Below are 14,522 nucleotides of genomic sequence, written 5' to 3'. Positions count from 1 at the left end.
GATCACAAGAATTTACAGCTTCTACAAAACACCAGATCCTTCACCCCACGCCAAATCAGATGGAGCCAGTTTTTCTCCCGTTTCAATTTTGTTATTTCATATGTTCCCGGGGCGCAGAACTGTTTGGCAGATGCCCTGTCTCGATCCATTCAGGCAACCCTCGCTACTCACCAGGAGGTACAGGCTACTATATTACAACCTCACAACTTTCAGCAGTCTATGAGGGGGAACCAGACAGAGATTTTAGCAGCAAGCAGACAAGCAGAGGACCTATTTACAAGAGTCAGAGCTCAACAGCAACAGGACCCGTATGCCTGGGCCAGGATGGATGACCTCCAGAGGGGCCCGCAAGACACTGCCTCCCCCTTTAATGTGGAGGCAGGAATCCTCTTGCATAGTGGGCAATTATACATTCCCCCCTCATTGAGGGAAGAAGTACTGAGATTTTGCCATGACCATCAAACGGCAGGCCACGGAGGTGTTTTCAAAACTCTCCATAGAGCTCTGAGAGACTATTGGTGGCCTAAGATGACTGCAGACATAAAGGGTTACGTTGCTTCTTGTCATACCTGTAGATGAGCCAAGCCTCTCCCAGGGAAGCCCACAGGACTCTTGCAACCCCTACCCACCCCCAGTAGGCCTTGGGATACAATCTCCATGGATTTCATCACTGATTTACCCCCGGTCCAGGGGCTGACTTCCATACTAGTGGTGGTGGACCTTTTCACTAAAATGGCGCATTTTATTCCTTGCAAGGGCCTCCCATCTGCGCAAGCCACAGCGCAGTTGTTTATGGACCATGTTTTTTGGTATAGAGGCATGATAAATCGCTTGGTGAGTGACAGAGGCCCTCAGTTCACTTCCAGGTTCTGGAGGGCCCTTTTCCAGTCATTAGGGGTCCAGATCCACCTATCATCATCGCATCATCCTGCTAGTAACAGGCAAGCTGAGAAAATTACCAATGGTTACAGTAATATCTCAGGTGTTACACCACTTATCAGCAAGACAATTGGCCAGCCCTGCTCCCCATGGCAGAATTTACTTACAACAACTCTGTGCAATCCTCTACCAAGATGTCTCCTTTCCAAGCACTCTACGGGGTTAACCCTCGGGTGTTGCCCACCTCCTCCCATCAGGGAACTGTTCCAGCCGCGGCTAATTTTCTTAGAACAGCAAGCCGCACAGGAGTTGTTAAAGGAGCAGCTGAACAGGGCAAAGAGTGCTTACAAGAGAGCTGCAGATGCTCACAGACAAGAGGGGCCAGCAATTGCGGTAGGAGACAAAGTTTGGCTCTCTGCCAAGTTTTTGACCTCTACCAGGCCCTCTAAGAAGTTGGACGCTAAGTTTGTGGGCCCTTTCACTGTGGTACAGCAGATAAATCCAGTGGCTTATCGCTTAAAGCTGCCAGCATCCATGAAAATCCATCCAGTCTTTCACAGAGCCTTGCTAGCCAAAGACCCTCCCCCAAGTGCCTTACGATCGCAACTGCTCCCCCACCTCCAGTAATTGTGGATGGGGAGGAGGAATACGAAGTCAAAATTCTGGACTCTAGGGGGAGGGGAAGGGACATCCAATATTTAATACACTGGAAAGGGTACCCTGAGGAAGAGTGCACGTGGGAGAATGCCAGAGATGTGCATTCACCAACGCTGGTTCAACGATTCCATCAGCTTTTCCCTCACAAACCGAAGCCTCGCACTCTCCCAGAGATTCCTCACTTGACTGAGCAAGCAGAGAAATCCCAAGCAGAGGAGTTTGTAAATTGGCAACCTCCACCCCCGCCAGAGGCTCTGAGGCCAGAGAGAGAGGAGGAGGGGGAGCCGCAGCCCTCCACCTCTAGCTTGCATTTCCCAAGGGGGAGGGGGGAAGAATCTTCTCATTAGCTATTTTCCAGCAGCAGCCACCTGGGCCAGAAGCGTTATCAGACCTGGAGAGCAGCAGTGATTTGTCCTTGGAGGAGTTTTCCTTTGAAGAATTTCCATCGTTGCCCAGTTCCCATGGGAGCTTGGAGGGGGAGATGGACTGTCATGAGACCCTGGAGGGAGGAAGGAACTCTGGAAGGGAGGGGGCTGAAATGGAATGTGAATCTGGAGGGGAGGGTGATGTCAAGAGTATTGATGGTGAGCAGGAGGGGGCCCCTATTCAGGGGGGAAAACGCATGCGTAGTACTGAGAAGTTAAGCAGCCATTCAAAGAGACACAGATCAGGCCCGCCTTGACTTTGGGGTTTCTCTGTCTGGGTTTTTCCCACGCTTCTTCAGTTTGTTAGGATTTTCTGTCTAATGTAGCAGTAATAAAACACTAGAGACCTATTCCTTGTCTCAGCATGGTTCCTGACTGTTAGGACAATTCTTTTGACTTAGCCATACTGTATTTCTAACATGCAGTCAAATGTGACACTAGCCATTTCAGGTATTTCATGTGTTCCCGCTTAAGCCCCCCTGGTGCAGCTAATGGAGCCCTTGATTAGTTCAGACAACACCTGTTTTTCATACTGTATGTGTGCTGTTGTGACGGATTCTATTCAGGGGGTTGAATAATCTTGAAACTGGAGAAGTCATTATTAGTTGCATTTTCAGTTGAATTTGGGGACACCACTTGAAGCATCAGTTGGGTTGAGCTATTTCAATTGCTTTTGTTTGATTTGTTCATTGCAAACAGCTGAAAGTCTGTACATTTTGACAATCAACCTGATTTGCAATGGGGTTGAATAATTTCGATTACAACTGTATATATATGGAATAAGCAGCAAAAGGGTGGTTTCCAAACTTTGATTTTGGAAAGTTACACACAGACTAAGGGTCCAGGTGGATTTCAAATAAGATTTTGGAATTAATTATAAGAATCCTTCCTGTGGGAAAATCCTTTTGTTCTGAATTCTTTAAAAAAAAACATATAGGAGGAGACTTTGAAGGTTGGACAGTAGTGGGAACTAGAAGGAATTAAGGATTACAATTAAAGGAGAAGAATACTTTGATTTAACTTATTAATACAGAATGGAGCAAAATATTTTAACACTGGACATACTGAAGGATATTTTTGAACAATGGACCCAGAAGTTAATTTTAAGATTGACTGCCTCAATAGATGGACTGTGTTTACAAGATGTTATCAAAGAGGAACAAGTTTTACCTGACAAGATTGAGACTGATCTGAAGTGGATTTAAAAATGACAGGCTACAAGAATGATATAGAAAACGATGCTACACTGGACATACAAAAGAAACCGGCTGATGTCTTAATAACTAAAAAGGGATATACAAATAACGAACCAAGAGAGTGACCTGGATAATTTTGCTATATTGGATTTACAAAAGAGGCTTGTTAAAGTTTTGAAGAATTTTGTGAAAAGGGACAAAGAAAAAATGAAAAGAAATCAAATTCTAGGACATTATTTGAAGGGACTAAAGATCAAGATTGTTAAAAGTAAAAGGAAGGGATACAATGTTGGTTTATTTGATCAAGGTTAAAATGGATATGTTGTTATCTCTGGTAACCCTTAATAGATTTTTGCTGATCAGGACTGAAACAACAAGGCTTTAAGGATTTGTTTATAGATAAGAGAAGGGATGTGGGAAGAAGAGATCATTTGTTGTATTTTAAGAGAAGGTGATAAGTTACTAAAATTGTTTATAGTTGTTGTGATGAAGGGGGAAGTCATTTCCTTATATATTTCTCTTTTTCTTTACTGTATTCTTATTTTTTTCTTTTCTATTTTTCTTTTTTGCACCTTCTGTTTTTTCTTTTTATTCTTTTTTTAGTTTGGGTTAGTTTTTTATCACTGTAATTGTAATTTTTAATAAAATTATTATAATTGATTTTGCAGCTTGCGTTATAGAGAGAAACTGTCTTATGGATATCAATAAGATAAAATACTTAACAAATATTACAAGAGGTAGCATCCCCTACCTGCTGTCTTAAAATACAAAGAAATCATGTGCAAGGAACCTTTTCCAGGAAGGAAAAAGAAAATTCACCTTGGACATCAGTCTGTTTTAACTACCAAGCATAAAAAGAGTTTGCATAGCCTGAAAAACTAGCTCTGTTTCAACTTGGTTGAAAGTTGGAGAGAGGCCTCTTCTTTTAGGGAAGCTGATGAAGTAGACCTGATTCTCTTCTCTCCCTATGGCTGAAACTTGAGAAAAAGGCTGCTGCCAAATGTCCTTTGGGAGAGAGCAAGATGCAACAGTAGAAGGCATATAAAACCATGATTCCCTTACTTTAGACATCCAATAAATTATATGGGTGATGTATTTCATATATTCCAGTGTGTGCTGTAACCATGTTTGTGGCCCATCACAGCAAAGATTTGCCATGTCTCCTAGTTTATGCTACTGTCTGCACAGTGTACTGATGGTGAACAAGCATTTGCACTCTGTTGCACTCTCTCTCTAATATGATCAGTCCACTGCAGGGTGAAGTCTTCTCCACTGAAGGTTATGGAGTGTAACCTGCCATGCTGGTCCAGTGTGGGTTGGTAGATCGCTGTTTTTCGATTTTCTTGACTAGGGCTGAGAGCAAGCAACGGGCCCAAAGTCATCCAGCTGGCGTCTGTGCCTAAGGGAGTACTAGAATGCCTGGTCTTCTGGCTTCTAGTCCATCACTTTTAACCACCACACCAAACTAGCTCTCATATTTCACATTCAGAACTTACCGGACCATACCTATAGGAAAAAATTGTATTCTACCTAGTGAGGATGTAATAAGTCCAAGTAAAACTGTTTGCACCTCAATTACAGGAAGAAATGTATATCTTTATGGAATATTGTGACGAGGGAACTCTGGAAGAAGTGTCAAGGCTGGGCCTCCAAGAACATGTTATTAGGCTCTACACAAAGCAGATCACAACTGCCATCAATGTGTTGCACGAACATGGTATAGTGCATCGAGATATTAAAGGTAGAGAATTATTTAGATTTCTCTTTTACTATGGGCTGCTCAACAGATTTTTGTTTAAAGCCAACTGTAAATATACCTTTTAGAAACAGATCACTTCAACTAACTTGCTGCATTATTTTCAGCCTTTTTCAGTTCCTCTTCACACTAGGAGGTTTTAGTATTTAAGAGAGGTTTGCTTGCTTGCCAGCCAGAATTTACAACTGGTTGTATCTTTCACAGTTGTGATCAGTATTTACAGATACAGTGAAATACCTGTGTTACAGATAATGATCAGTATTTACAGATACAGTGAAATACCTGTGTTACAGATAATGATCAGTATTTACAGATAAAGTGAAATACCTGTGTTACAGATAATGATAGAACGTAAGGTAGCGGTGGCGCTGCGGGTTAAACCGCTGAGCTGCCGATCGAAAGGTCGGCGGTTCGAAACCGCGCGGCGGGGTGAGCTCCCGTTGTTAATCCCAGCTCCTGCTCACCTAGCAGTTCGAAAACATGCAAATGTGAGTAGATCAATAGGTACCGCTTTGGCGGGAAGGTAACGGCGTTCCGTGTCGTCATGCCGGCCACATGACCCGGAAGTGCCTACGGACAACGCTGGCTCTAAGGCTTAGAAACGGAGATGAGCACCGCCCCCTAGAGCCGGACACGACTGGACTTTACGTCAAGGGAAACCTTTACCTTTACCTAAGGTAGAAGCTGATCTCTAATACTCTGTATGACTAGATGCCAAATCCTTAACGAATGTCAATGTTTACCACTAATTTCTAAGAGAAGGCTATTAGGAAATAACAGAAAATTCTGACGCTTCCCACTGAATCTGAAGGATGCCTTTGGATTATATCTATTCTTTACTGATAAAGGAGACCACTTACCAAGACACAAATGGGAAAATGTTTAACAATAATCACAGCGTACATAAAAGTCTATAAAGAAAATACTATATGCTGATGTTTAGGAGATTGTTTAGGATATAGCAGCAGTAGGCAGTTAAGCTTGATTATATGACATTAATGGTTGTTTTCCACCATTTGAAAGCCAAGTTGCAATTTGAGCTAGGTTTTAAATGTAAGTCATCATGACCTGAGGATTGGCCTAAACATTCCTTTCTCAGTTTTGTAGATTGCTAGAATAGCATGCTAGCTTGAGCAATCAGATAGACCTGCCAAAATAATGCTTAATGCTGCTTGCTGTCCTGCCTCACTGTAACAGGTTCCTGAATCTCAGTTTCTCCCTCTGCCTCTCTTGAAGACCATTTTCAGTTTCCATAGCAATACACTAGACAGGCATCCTGCAGATGGAAGCTCTTTCTCCCTTTCAGAGCTCAAACTGGAGAGGAAAAGTAAGAACAACTGCCATTAGTCTTGTGGGATCAGGAATTAGTACAAACTAAAGAGTTTTCCTTCCTGGCATTTCCTCCTGCTAAGAGATTGTGAAAGGGATATAACAGCAGTTCCCAACTTTCATTTGGGGAATGCAGGAGTGCTGGGTCAGAGATAAGATTCAGATGAATAAATCAAAGATGTGTGATCTCTCACCCTGGATTGCATGCAAGATATTTACAGGAACTGGTGAGCAGGAATATTAACTGTCCAGATATCTATAATGCATGTCCATTTATAGTTGAGCCTGATTGTTCTGTAATAATTTGGATCTAAAATCTTCTCTAATGTTTAATTGTGAAATCTTATTTATTCATTCATTCATTTATTTTGGCTTTTAGGAGCAAACATTTTTCTTACATCATCAGGACTGATTAAGCTGGGAGATTTTGGCTGCTCGGTAAAATTAAAGAATAATACACAAACAATGCCTGGTGAGGTGAATAGTACTCTGGGAACTGCAGGTAAGGAAGAACATACAAAAAAATCCTCATATGTAGCGCTGCCTAGTGGCCATTGAGATACTCTACTGTATGCTATTGGCTTCATACGTTATTACAAGAATGTGAGTTCTGATCTGCAACAAGCATCCACCCATCATCCATCCTGATGCAGGCATCCTTGCTCATTTCAGAAAATATGTATTAAGTGTGTGTGTGTGTGTTGTGTGTGAGAGAGAATCAGTTCCATCTCAAATGAAAAAAATATTCTGTATGAGCAAGAGATCTGTCTTGAATGCATCTGGGCTAGGCGGAAGACAAGCGGGGTTCAGAAACTATTTAAAGCAGCAATCTTAGAGGATTTAAAATACAATGTTATTTACGTAAATCTTTAGCATTACAGGTGTTGCTAAAAAGATAAGGAATTTGTAACTGCATGGACATGTCCATACTGTTTTCTTTAGCAACTATATGGCATTGGTTTGCCATTGCCTTCTTCCGGGCTTCTGTTGTTGTTTGTTTTTTACTTCCCAGTTTATTCCTATTATATTCCTGGTGGTCCTCCATTCGAAGTACTGTTTAGCTTTTGTTTGGGTTTTCAAGATTGGTCAAGATCGGTTAATTCCTACCATCTTCTGGAATATCAGTGTCACTACAGATCTGTAAATTTAAATCAAAAATAAAATCTGAAGATTGCATTGTTAGAATTGTCCGAACTATGCATACCAGTGAAGTGCTCATAAGTTTTGTCTGTTATTGCTTGTCTGTTATTGCAAAGTATTCAGTAATATTTGCCCCACTTCTATACTCTGTGATTATCCCTACACATCTGGTCTATTATCTTTTACCATGCTAACATGTACTGCATACTTGAAATACTATTACATATTTAAGCTGCATAAGAGAACATACTGTTTGATTAAAATTCTCAGTACCTGCACAGTCAAGAGATTGCAGTGTGAATGTGGACATAGATTTAATCATAGATTTTTACTGGAGGCCTGAATCTTTTTTTCATCATCCGTTTTCTGCCTTCAAAATGGAATTAGGCACATACAACTTTCAATGAATAATATTCCAACTATATAGCCTTCCCTTTTTCTTGATGATCTTCTATGATATGTTGTTTCTATGCAGAAGCAAAGTTTTATCAATAAAATGTTGATTATGTGCCATCAAGCCGGTGTTGACTTTTAGTGACCATATAAACCTCTTCCAGGATAATATAAAGTTAAAAATAAATGACTCCTGTAGCAGATAATGCAAACTGTTTATTCAGTTTAATCCTGCTTATTGTAGAGTACTATATAATCAAATTGCATGGAGTGCTGGAGAAAAATTACTGATTTTCTTGAACATTTTGATCAGTTCACTAAAACTATGTCAATAGCTATGGTGTCTCTGTAAGCAGGCTAATAAATGCAAGAGATTTCTCTTTCAGATACTAAATGTACACAGCTTATGTGCTTATATGACAGCTATGTTTGCATAATTTTTAAAAATAGAGAAGGATATGAGAGAGTGTTCAGAACTTCTGTAGAATAGTAGGTAAGCAGTGAGTTGGAAAGTTCCTGTTTCTGATAATTTCTGTACTATTAATTCAGTAGCTAGCTTTAGGAGAGCTTATTGTGCATTTATTTATTTAGCATGAAGCTTGGCTTAATGGAAGGAGCATATGATCTTTCTAAGAGTCAGAATAGGCACAACCAGGTTAGGATGCACAAAGACTTTGCCCTGATGTAAGATAATTTCCTATCCCCTGTTCTGAAAAATATGACAAAGGGAGCGGAGGTGAAACATTCTCTTATGCTTTGCCTCCTCCAAATGCAAGAATATTAACACAAATGTTAGGAAGGACTGCTGAGATAACACCGACTGTCTTAGACTCTCTAACGTGTTATATAAGCAGCTAAGTGATAGTAATATTGTAAAATTTTAATTGATTTTTGCAGAATACATGTGACGAGTATGGTGCTGAGTATAATGGGAGTTCACTTGAGCCTTGCTAATAGAAGGCTAATCAGAGCCAAAGAACAGATTGTATCTGAAAATCTTTTCCTTTTTTCTTCCTTTTTTTAAGGCAAAAAGGAACAGCTACTGTACAGCTTTTTAAATCAGCAGCTGTACTAGTCATTAATTTGGTTTATTGTACCAGTAATTATGAATGCAACTTTTATTAGCTCCTACTTACTTTCATGCAAGTTCTACTTATGCGATAATTATGCTTGCTATTATGGGAAGAGGTTTTATAGGGATGTGCAACTATTTGGATCCAAATCAGAAAAGATGTTTTGGAAGGAATGTGTGTTCACTTGCTGCACCTGTCAGTCACTTCTTAAAGAAGCCCCAACTTTTCCTGGCCCGCACTAAAGCTGTGCAATCTGAGGAAAATAGGCATATGAGTTATGGAGGTAGTAACTGGGTATGATGACCTTGTTGATGCCTCCTCAGATGTGCATTTTCCTGGGACCACATGGTCGTTGTGCAAGGGCAGAAAAAAACAGGAATTCTTAAAGAAAGCACGGACGGGGCAGTGAGCATGCCCACATTCCCCACCCCCCAAAAAGCTCCTTTTCTGCATTGGATCCAAATAGCTACACACTACTAAGGTTTTATGATACTTATTTCTGGCTTTGTACCAGTCCTGCATAGACATAGCTTTGTGTGAAAATATTTCCCTTGCATTGAAGTCATTGTAGCTCTCTCATAAGGAGAAAATATCTTGGAAAGGCAAAATAAACTTTATGAAAATGCTTCTAAAATAAGCAATAATGTCTACATTTTCACATGGAATAACTGAAGGCTGTACTTTGTACTTATTAACATGGCAGTACTGATGGGTAACTTACTACTGATCTGTTGATCATGATTTGGTTTCTCAGACAAATTCCTTTGTTTAGAAGCCTCCTGTTCCTTTTGTTGAATAAACTGATGTGATCATGTATGTTGTTTCAAAGCATACATGGCTCCTGAAGTGATTACTAGAGCTAAAGGAGAAGGTCATGGGCGTGCAGCAGACATCTGGAGTCTTGGATGTGTTGTGATTGAAATGGTCACGGGGAAGGTAAGTGTCCTGTATGATGTTAAACCAATTTAGTTACTCAGGGTGCTCTGGGGGTGATCTAAAACATGCCATTATTGGATTTCTGGGGAATTGGATAACTTGAACTTTGTTTAGTTAAATGTCATCAGCAAGAGAAGAATAGGTTTTGACTTAAACACTCAGTGTACGCTCCTCAGTTTAATACAAAGATCTGATTCATCTGCATATAACTTAGTTTAATAAGTTGAAGTACGAATGAATCTTGGCTTGCAACATCATTCACTTGTCTTTTTAGCACAGTTTAAGAACTCAGGAAGTCTGCACAGATTTCTGCTATATCTAAATTGGGGAACTGGTTAGTTTCCAGATTTCTTATAAGCCATGATTGTAAATATACTTAAAAACCCATAAACATAAAGCCTGTTCAGACATCTGCTTGAATGTATGAAGTTATGTATTGAATTTCAGTGTAGGCATGGGACAGCCTACGCTGGCCGTGCCATCTACAGCTACTCAGTTGTCTTGCTTTCCCTAGCCCGTGTGTTGAGTGGGGAGCCCTGAAGAGAAACTGCACTTGCATTTCCTCAAGTGTGAATGCTGCTTTGTGTATGAATCAGAATGTATGACTGCACAAAAAAACTTTAAGCAAACTCAACTTCAAACTGCCCAGCTGAACACATGGAGGTCAGGCAGAATAACAGGTGTGGCAGGTGGCCCACATGGCTGTAAGGAGCAGGGCCTGAGGTTTAGGTCATCACTTGTTCATTAAGTACTCAAATAGACATATAGTTTCCTTTGGTTTGGATTTGAAAATAAAGTATGATGAATTATTTACTTCTAACCTCCTGCAGATGCCAAGGAGTAAAAAATGGAGCATGCAGCAGGGTCCATAGCTTGGCTACCTCATATTCAAATTTGTTACAATAAAGATAGCTTAAGTGAAGCTACTTCCTCTCTTTTTCCCCCCCAAGATTTTTATCCTTACAGAAAAATACGTTTGACTGTCTTGTTATACGTAGGTGAATCAAGCAATTGTGTATTTAAATCTTACCTAGAAAACTGTAATTTATGAAGCAGCTTTCCTCCTCTTAAATTACTTAAAGAGGCAGAGTTCTCACATCTTGGAACAAAGCCTTTGTTTTTCTGTGATATAACTAGGAAGCTTCTGTTGTGTTCCAGGCTGGGGGGCACTTTAAAAATAAAGGCACTCAAAGCAATGTACTGGATCTAAGTCTCATTTAACATACCAATTAATCCATCTCTGATTTGAAAAAAAAATGCTTGGGGTACAGCATGTTTTCTCTGTTACCTTTAGCAGAGCCAGTAAATATAGAAAGAGATGTAATGTTCTCTTCCAAGCATCTGATAGCCATTGCACTGAAGTAAAGTGTAAAGGATGTCTTTATAATGTTATAAAATTTTGAGTTTGGGGCCGTCACACATCTATAGCCCTACGCTTAATTAATATAACTAATACAGCTAATTTCCCTTGCATCTAATGCATTCTCTTCTGTTGGCTTTGATTTCTTGCTTCATTTTCTTCTTTATCCCTCCTTGCGGATAGTGGTCATCTTCTTCCTTGGATGTATGTTTAGAGGTTTATGCAAGAGTCTTGAATGTCAGTTGAAAGTCCAATCAGTATAAGAACTGCTTGGGAACATCATTTGGTGCGTTGCTTGGTTCTTTAATATATCAATGGAATAGAGAGGTAGCTACATCTTACACACTGATTGGAACTGCCTCCTCCCCATGCTTATTTGTGAATCTCTGTACTCAGGTTTATTCATTACGTTTATCAGAGCTTTAATGCTATCAAAAAAGAAGTTTAGCACCTAACTCATCACGATGTATATGTTACCTAGTCAGTAGTCAGTGAGAAAATTCAGTCTTTCAACATGGATACTCATACTTTGTTACAGAGACCCTGGCATGAATTTGAACACAACTTCCAGATCATGTATAGAGTAGGGATGGGTCATAAGCCCCCTATACCAGAAAGGATAAGTCCAGAAGGAAAAGGTTTCCTTTCTCATTGCCTGGAGAGCGATCCGAAGATGAGATGGACAGCTAGCCAGCTCCTTGACCATTCATTTGTCAAGGTTAGTTAAGCTTCACTATTCTTGTTAGTAGCTGTGGGCATCTTATTCTTTAGAACATAAATGTAACTGTTTAAATTAAAGAGAACTTGTGGATTTTAGTTCTAGTCTTCATAAGCAATTACTACATATTTTTCTTCTGTTAGAGTCATCAGAAAAACTGAAACAGCATAAATAATTCAGTAGTACTTAACTGCTAACTAATTGGGAGATAAAGACTGCTTGCATCTGCACAATGCTTCCCCACATTGGCAACTTCTAAATGACTAGACTTTGTGTGCCATCGTGAGAATACACAACACACAAAAGGCAGGAAGGGCCAGACTTGGAAGAGCCCACAGTTTTGGGGCAGTGCTAAGCATCTTTAAAGCATCATGAAATATCCTAACTCTAACCAGATATGCCCAGTGGCCAAAGAATTCAGGAGGTGGAAGGGTGATGGAATGAAAGGCATTGGCTAGAATCCAGAACAGTGTAATTCTGAAGTGCAGCATTTGGCTTAGTCTGAAATAGTTTTAAGAAAGATGTGTGTCAGCTTTTTGGAATTATTTGGCTGTTGTTGCTCTTACACATGTCAGCATTCAGACTTCAGAAAGTTTTTGTTTTCTACAAAATAGTATAGCTGTAGACTAACTCAACCAAGAGGAGCAGGAAGCAGCATGAAATGTTCTCCAAAACCATTTTTAAGTTTTAAAAGAAAATGACCTTTTAGCCTGCAGGCCAGTATGTTAGAACAAGGAGAGCTCTGAATTGGTTTGATTAGGTAATGAATAAACTGGTCTTGGTAATACTTAACAGTCTCATAGGCACCTACAAGTAGGATGGTTTTACAGTAAAAAGTTACTGCAGTGTTGTTGTGGGCCAGAAAACTGGCCTTCTTGGTTGTAGTCCCAACTTTTGAACAGGTTGTCTCTAGAGATAACTGTGGCCCGTTCTCTCTTGGCTTTTAGGAAACTTCTGAGAATTTTCCTTTTTAATCAGGTCTTTTATGTCTAGTGGGCAAGGAAGTTGGACAATTTTTTTATTGTTTGATTCATGTAAATGTTTATATAGTAAGATTGATGCTGAGATTGTTGTATACTGCCCAGAATCATGAGATCGGGGTGATGCATAAAGTATGCTAATAAGCAAAGAAACAAATCTAATCATATTCATGAGCATCTTAACTAGATTTCTATAAGCCTGATATTGGCTAATAATAATATTGGATCATTATCATCATCTGTTTTTGTTATTTAGATTTGTATGCCATCTTTCCTCTAGGAGTTCTAGATAGAATACATAACAATCCTGCATCTAACTTTATCAGATTGGGCAAAGTGATAATGATGGACCTAAATTCACCCTGTGAGTTTGTGCAGCTGAACCCGAGTCTCCTCTGACCTCTTCCAGCACCCTAGTTACTATATTACACTGGCTAAATTGACTAGATTAATATATGACACTTGGAGACCCATAGATACTCTGTACTCTTTTTAGCTTTCTCCTATGGTGTCAGTAGTGTAGTTTTTACACTTTGGAGGAACTTCCACCTTTCTTGCAAAGTAAAAACAGAATGATATAATTTTGTCTAGGTAGTAGTTGCAGGAGATCTTAACTGAACTACAGTAGAAGATACCTTAAGAGTTACTGTCAGTGAATGAGAAGCATTTTTTTTTAAAAGAAGCTGAATAGGGCTAATTATCTGTTCTCTGCCTGTTACAATCCAGGTGTGCACAGATGAAGAATGAAGCTATGCACATGGCTCCCTGAACTTGGGTGAAGTATTTTTGAATCACTACTATGTGTAATATTTACATGCGGACTGTGCTGAGACACAGGATATGACTCAAGACCTAACATGACTGAAGACTGCACAAGTGACAGGCGTCACTTCTACTGCTGCTGCTGCTGTTTGTTTCCCTTGGCACCTGTTGCTCCCCTGGCAGCCCCCATGAGTTTAAAGAAGCTGCATGTTTCGGTGAAAGTGCCATTACTACTGTATAATGGACCATGATCTGATTTTTGTTCTTTCTCTGTTTCTCATATGACTGAGAACTGTAATGTTAATATGTAGGATTTTTGAACGTTTAGGTTCAAAAAAAAAGTTAGTGTTATATCAGGCATTCTGAACCTTATTTTTAATCTCCTGTTTGTTGAGTGCACTGACTGTGAACTTCTACTTTTCTGTTTTTTGTTTCTGTTTTTTATTGGCCAGCTTGATTTGTTATGCAAACGTTGATTGATGAAATTTCAAAGCTTTTTCTCAATAAATGGTTTATTTTAGGAAGTCTTTGATTCCTATTTTGTTGTTGAAGCTGATACTTAAATGGCTTCATCAGGAGTTTTATGGGATGCAGGGTTGCTTTTGTTTTTCAAGAGTCTAGCTATTTATGCTATAATAAAGTTTGGACAGGCTTTTTAAAATTTCTGAGTAGGTAAGTAGCACCTTTACTGTTTGCTCACAGTTACAATTATATCTGCCATTAAGTCTCAACTGAAGTGTGAATCCAGATGTTTAGGTCATTCTCCTGCAGTTATAGACTTCACTGACATATCAGGCTGTGGTTTTAACTCCCAGCGATGTATAACTAGGCTTGATGATTCCATATACCTCTCCCCCCATTCTATTTACAATTCTCTGAATCACAGAAATGAATCTTTGATTGTTTTAATGCATGTAT

General features: G+C 39.7%; 1 protein-coding gene across 5 annotated transcripts in view; it reads left to right on the top strand.

The window, feature by feature from the left end:
* MAP3K4 (mitogen-activated protein kinase kinase kinase 4) overlaps positions 1 to 14,128 on the top strand; it is a 107,161-nt gene extending 93,033 nt beyond the window's left edge. For all 5 annotated transcript variants that reach the window (XM_063307803.1, XM_063307814.1, XM_063307795.1 and 2 more), the window contains 5 exons: positions 4,739 to 4,898; positions 6,622 to 6,744; positions 9,678 to 9,784; positions 11,683 to 11,862; positions 13,569 to 14,128. In XM_063307803.1, the coding sequence (XP_063163873.1) occupies positions 4,739 to 4,898; positions 6,622 to 6,744; positions 9,678 to 9,784; positions 11,683 to 11,862; positions 13,569 to 13,589 (591 nt within the window). In that variant the 3' untranslated portion in view covers positions 13,590 to 14,128. The remainder of the gene's footprint in view (positions 1 to 4,738; positions 4,899 to 6,621; positions 6,745 to 9,677; positions 9,785 to 11,682; positions 11,863 to 13,568) is intronic.
* The last annotated feature ends 394 nt before the right edge of the window (positions 14,129 to 14,522 follow it).

Source organism: Candoia aspera, chromosome 1 (genome assembly GCF_035149785.1).
Source record: "Candoia aspera isolate rCanAsp1 chromosome 1, rCanAsp1.hap2, whole genome shotgun sequence".
NCBI lineage: Eukaryota > Metazoa > Chordata > Lepidosauria > Squamata > Boidae > Candoia > Candoia aspera.
The sequence above is the reverse complement of the archived record's forward strand: the minus strand, read 5'-3'. Positions and strand labels throughout refer to the sequence as shown.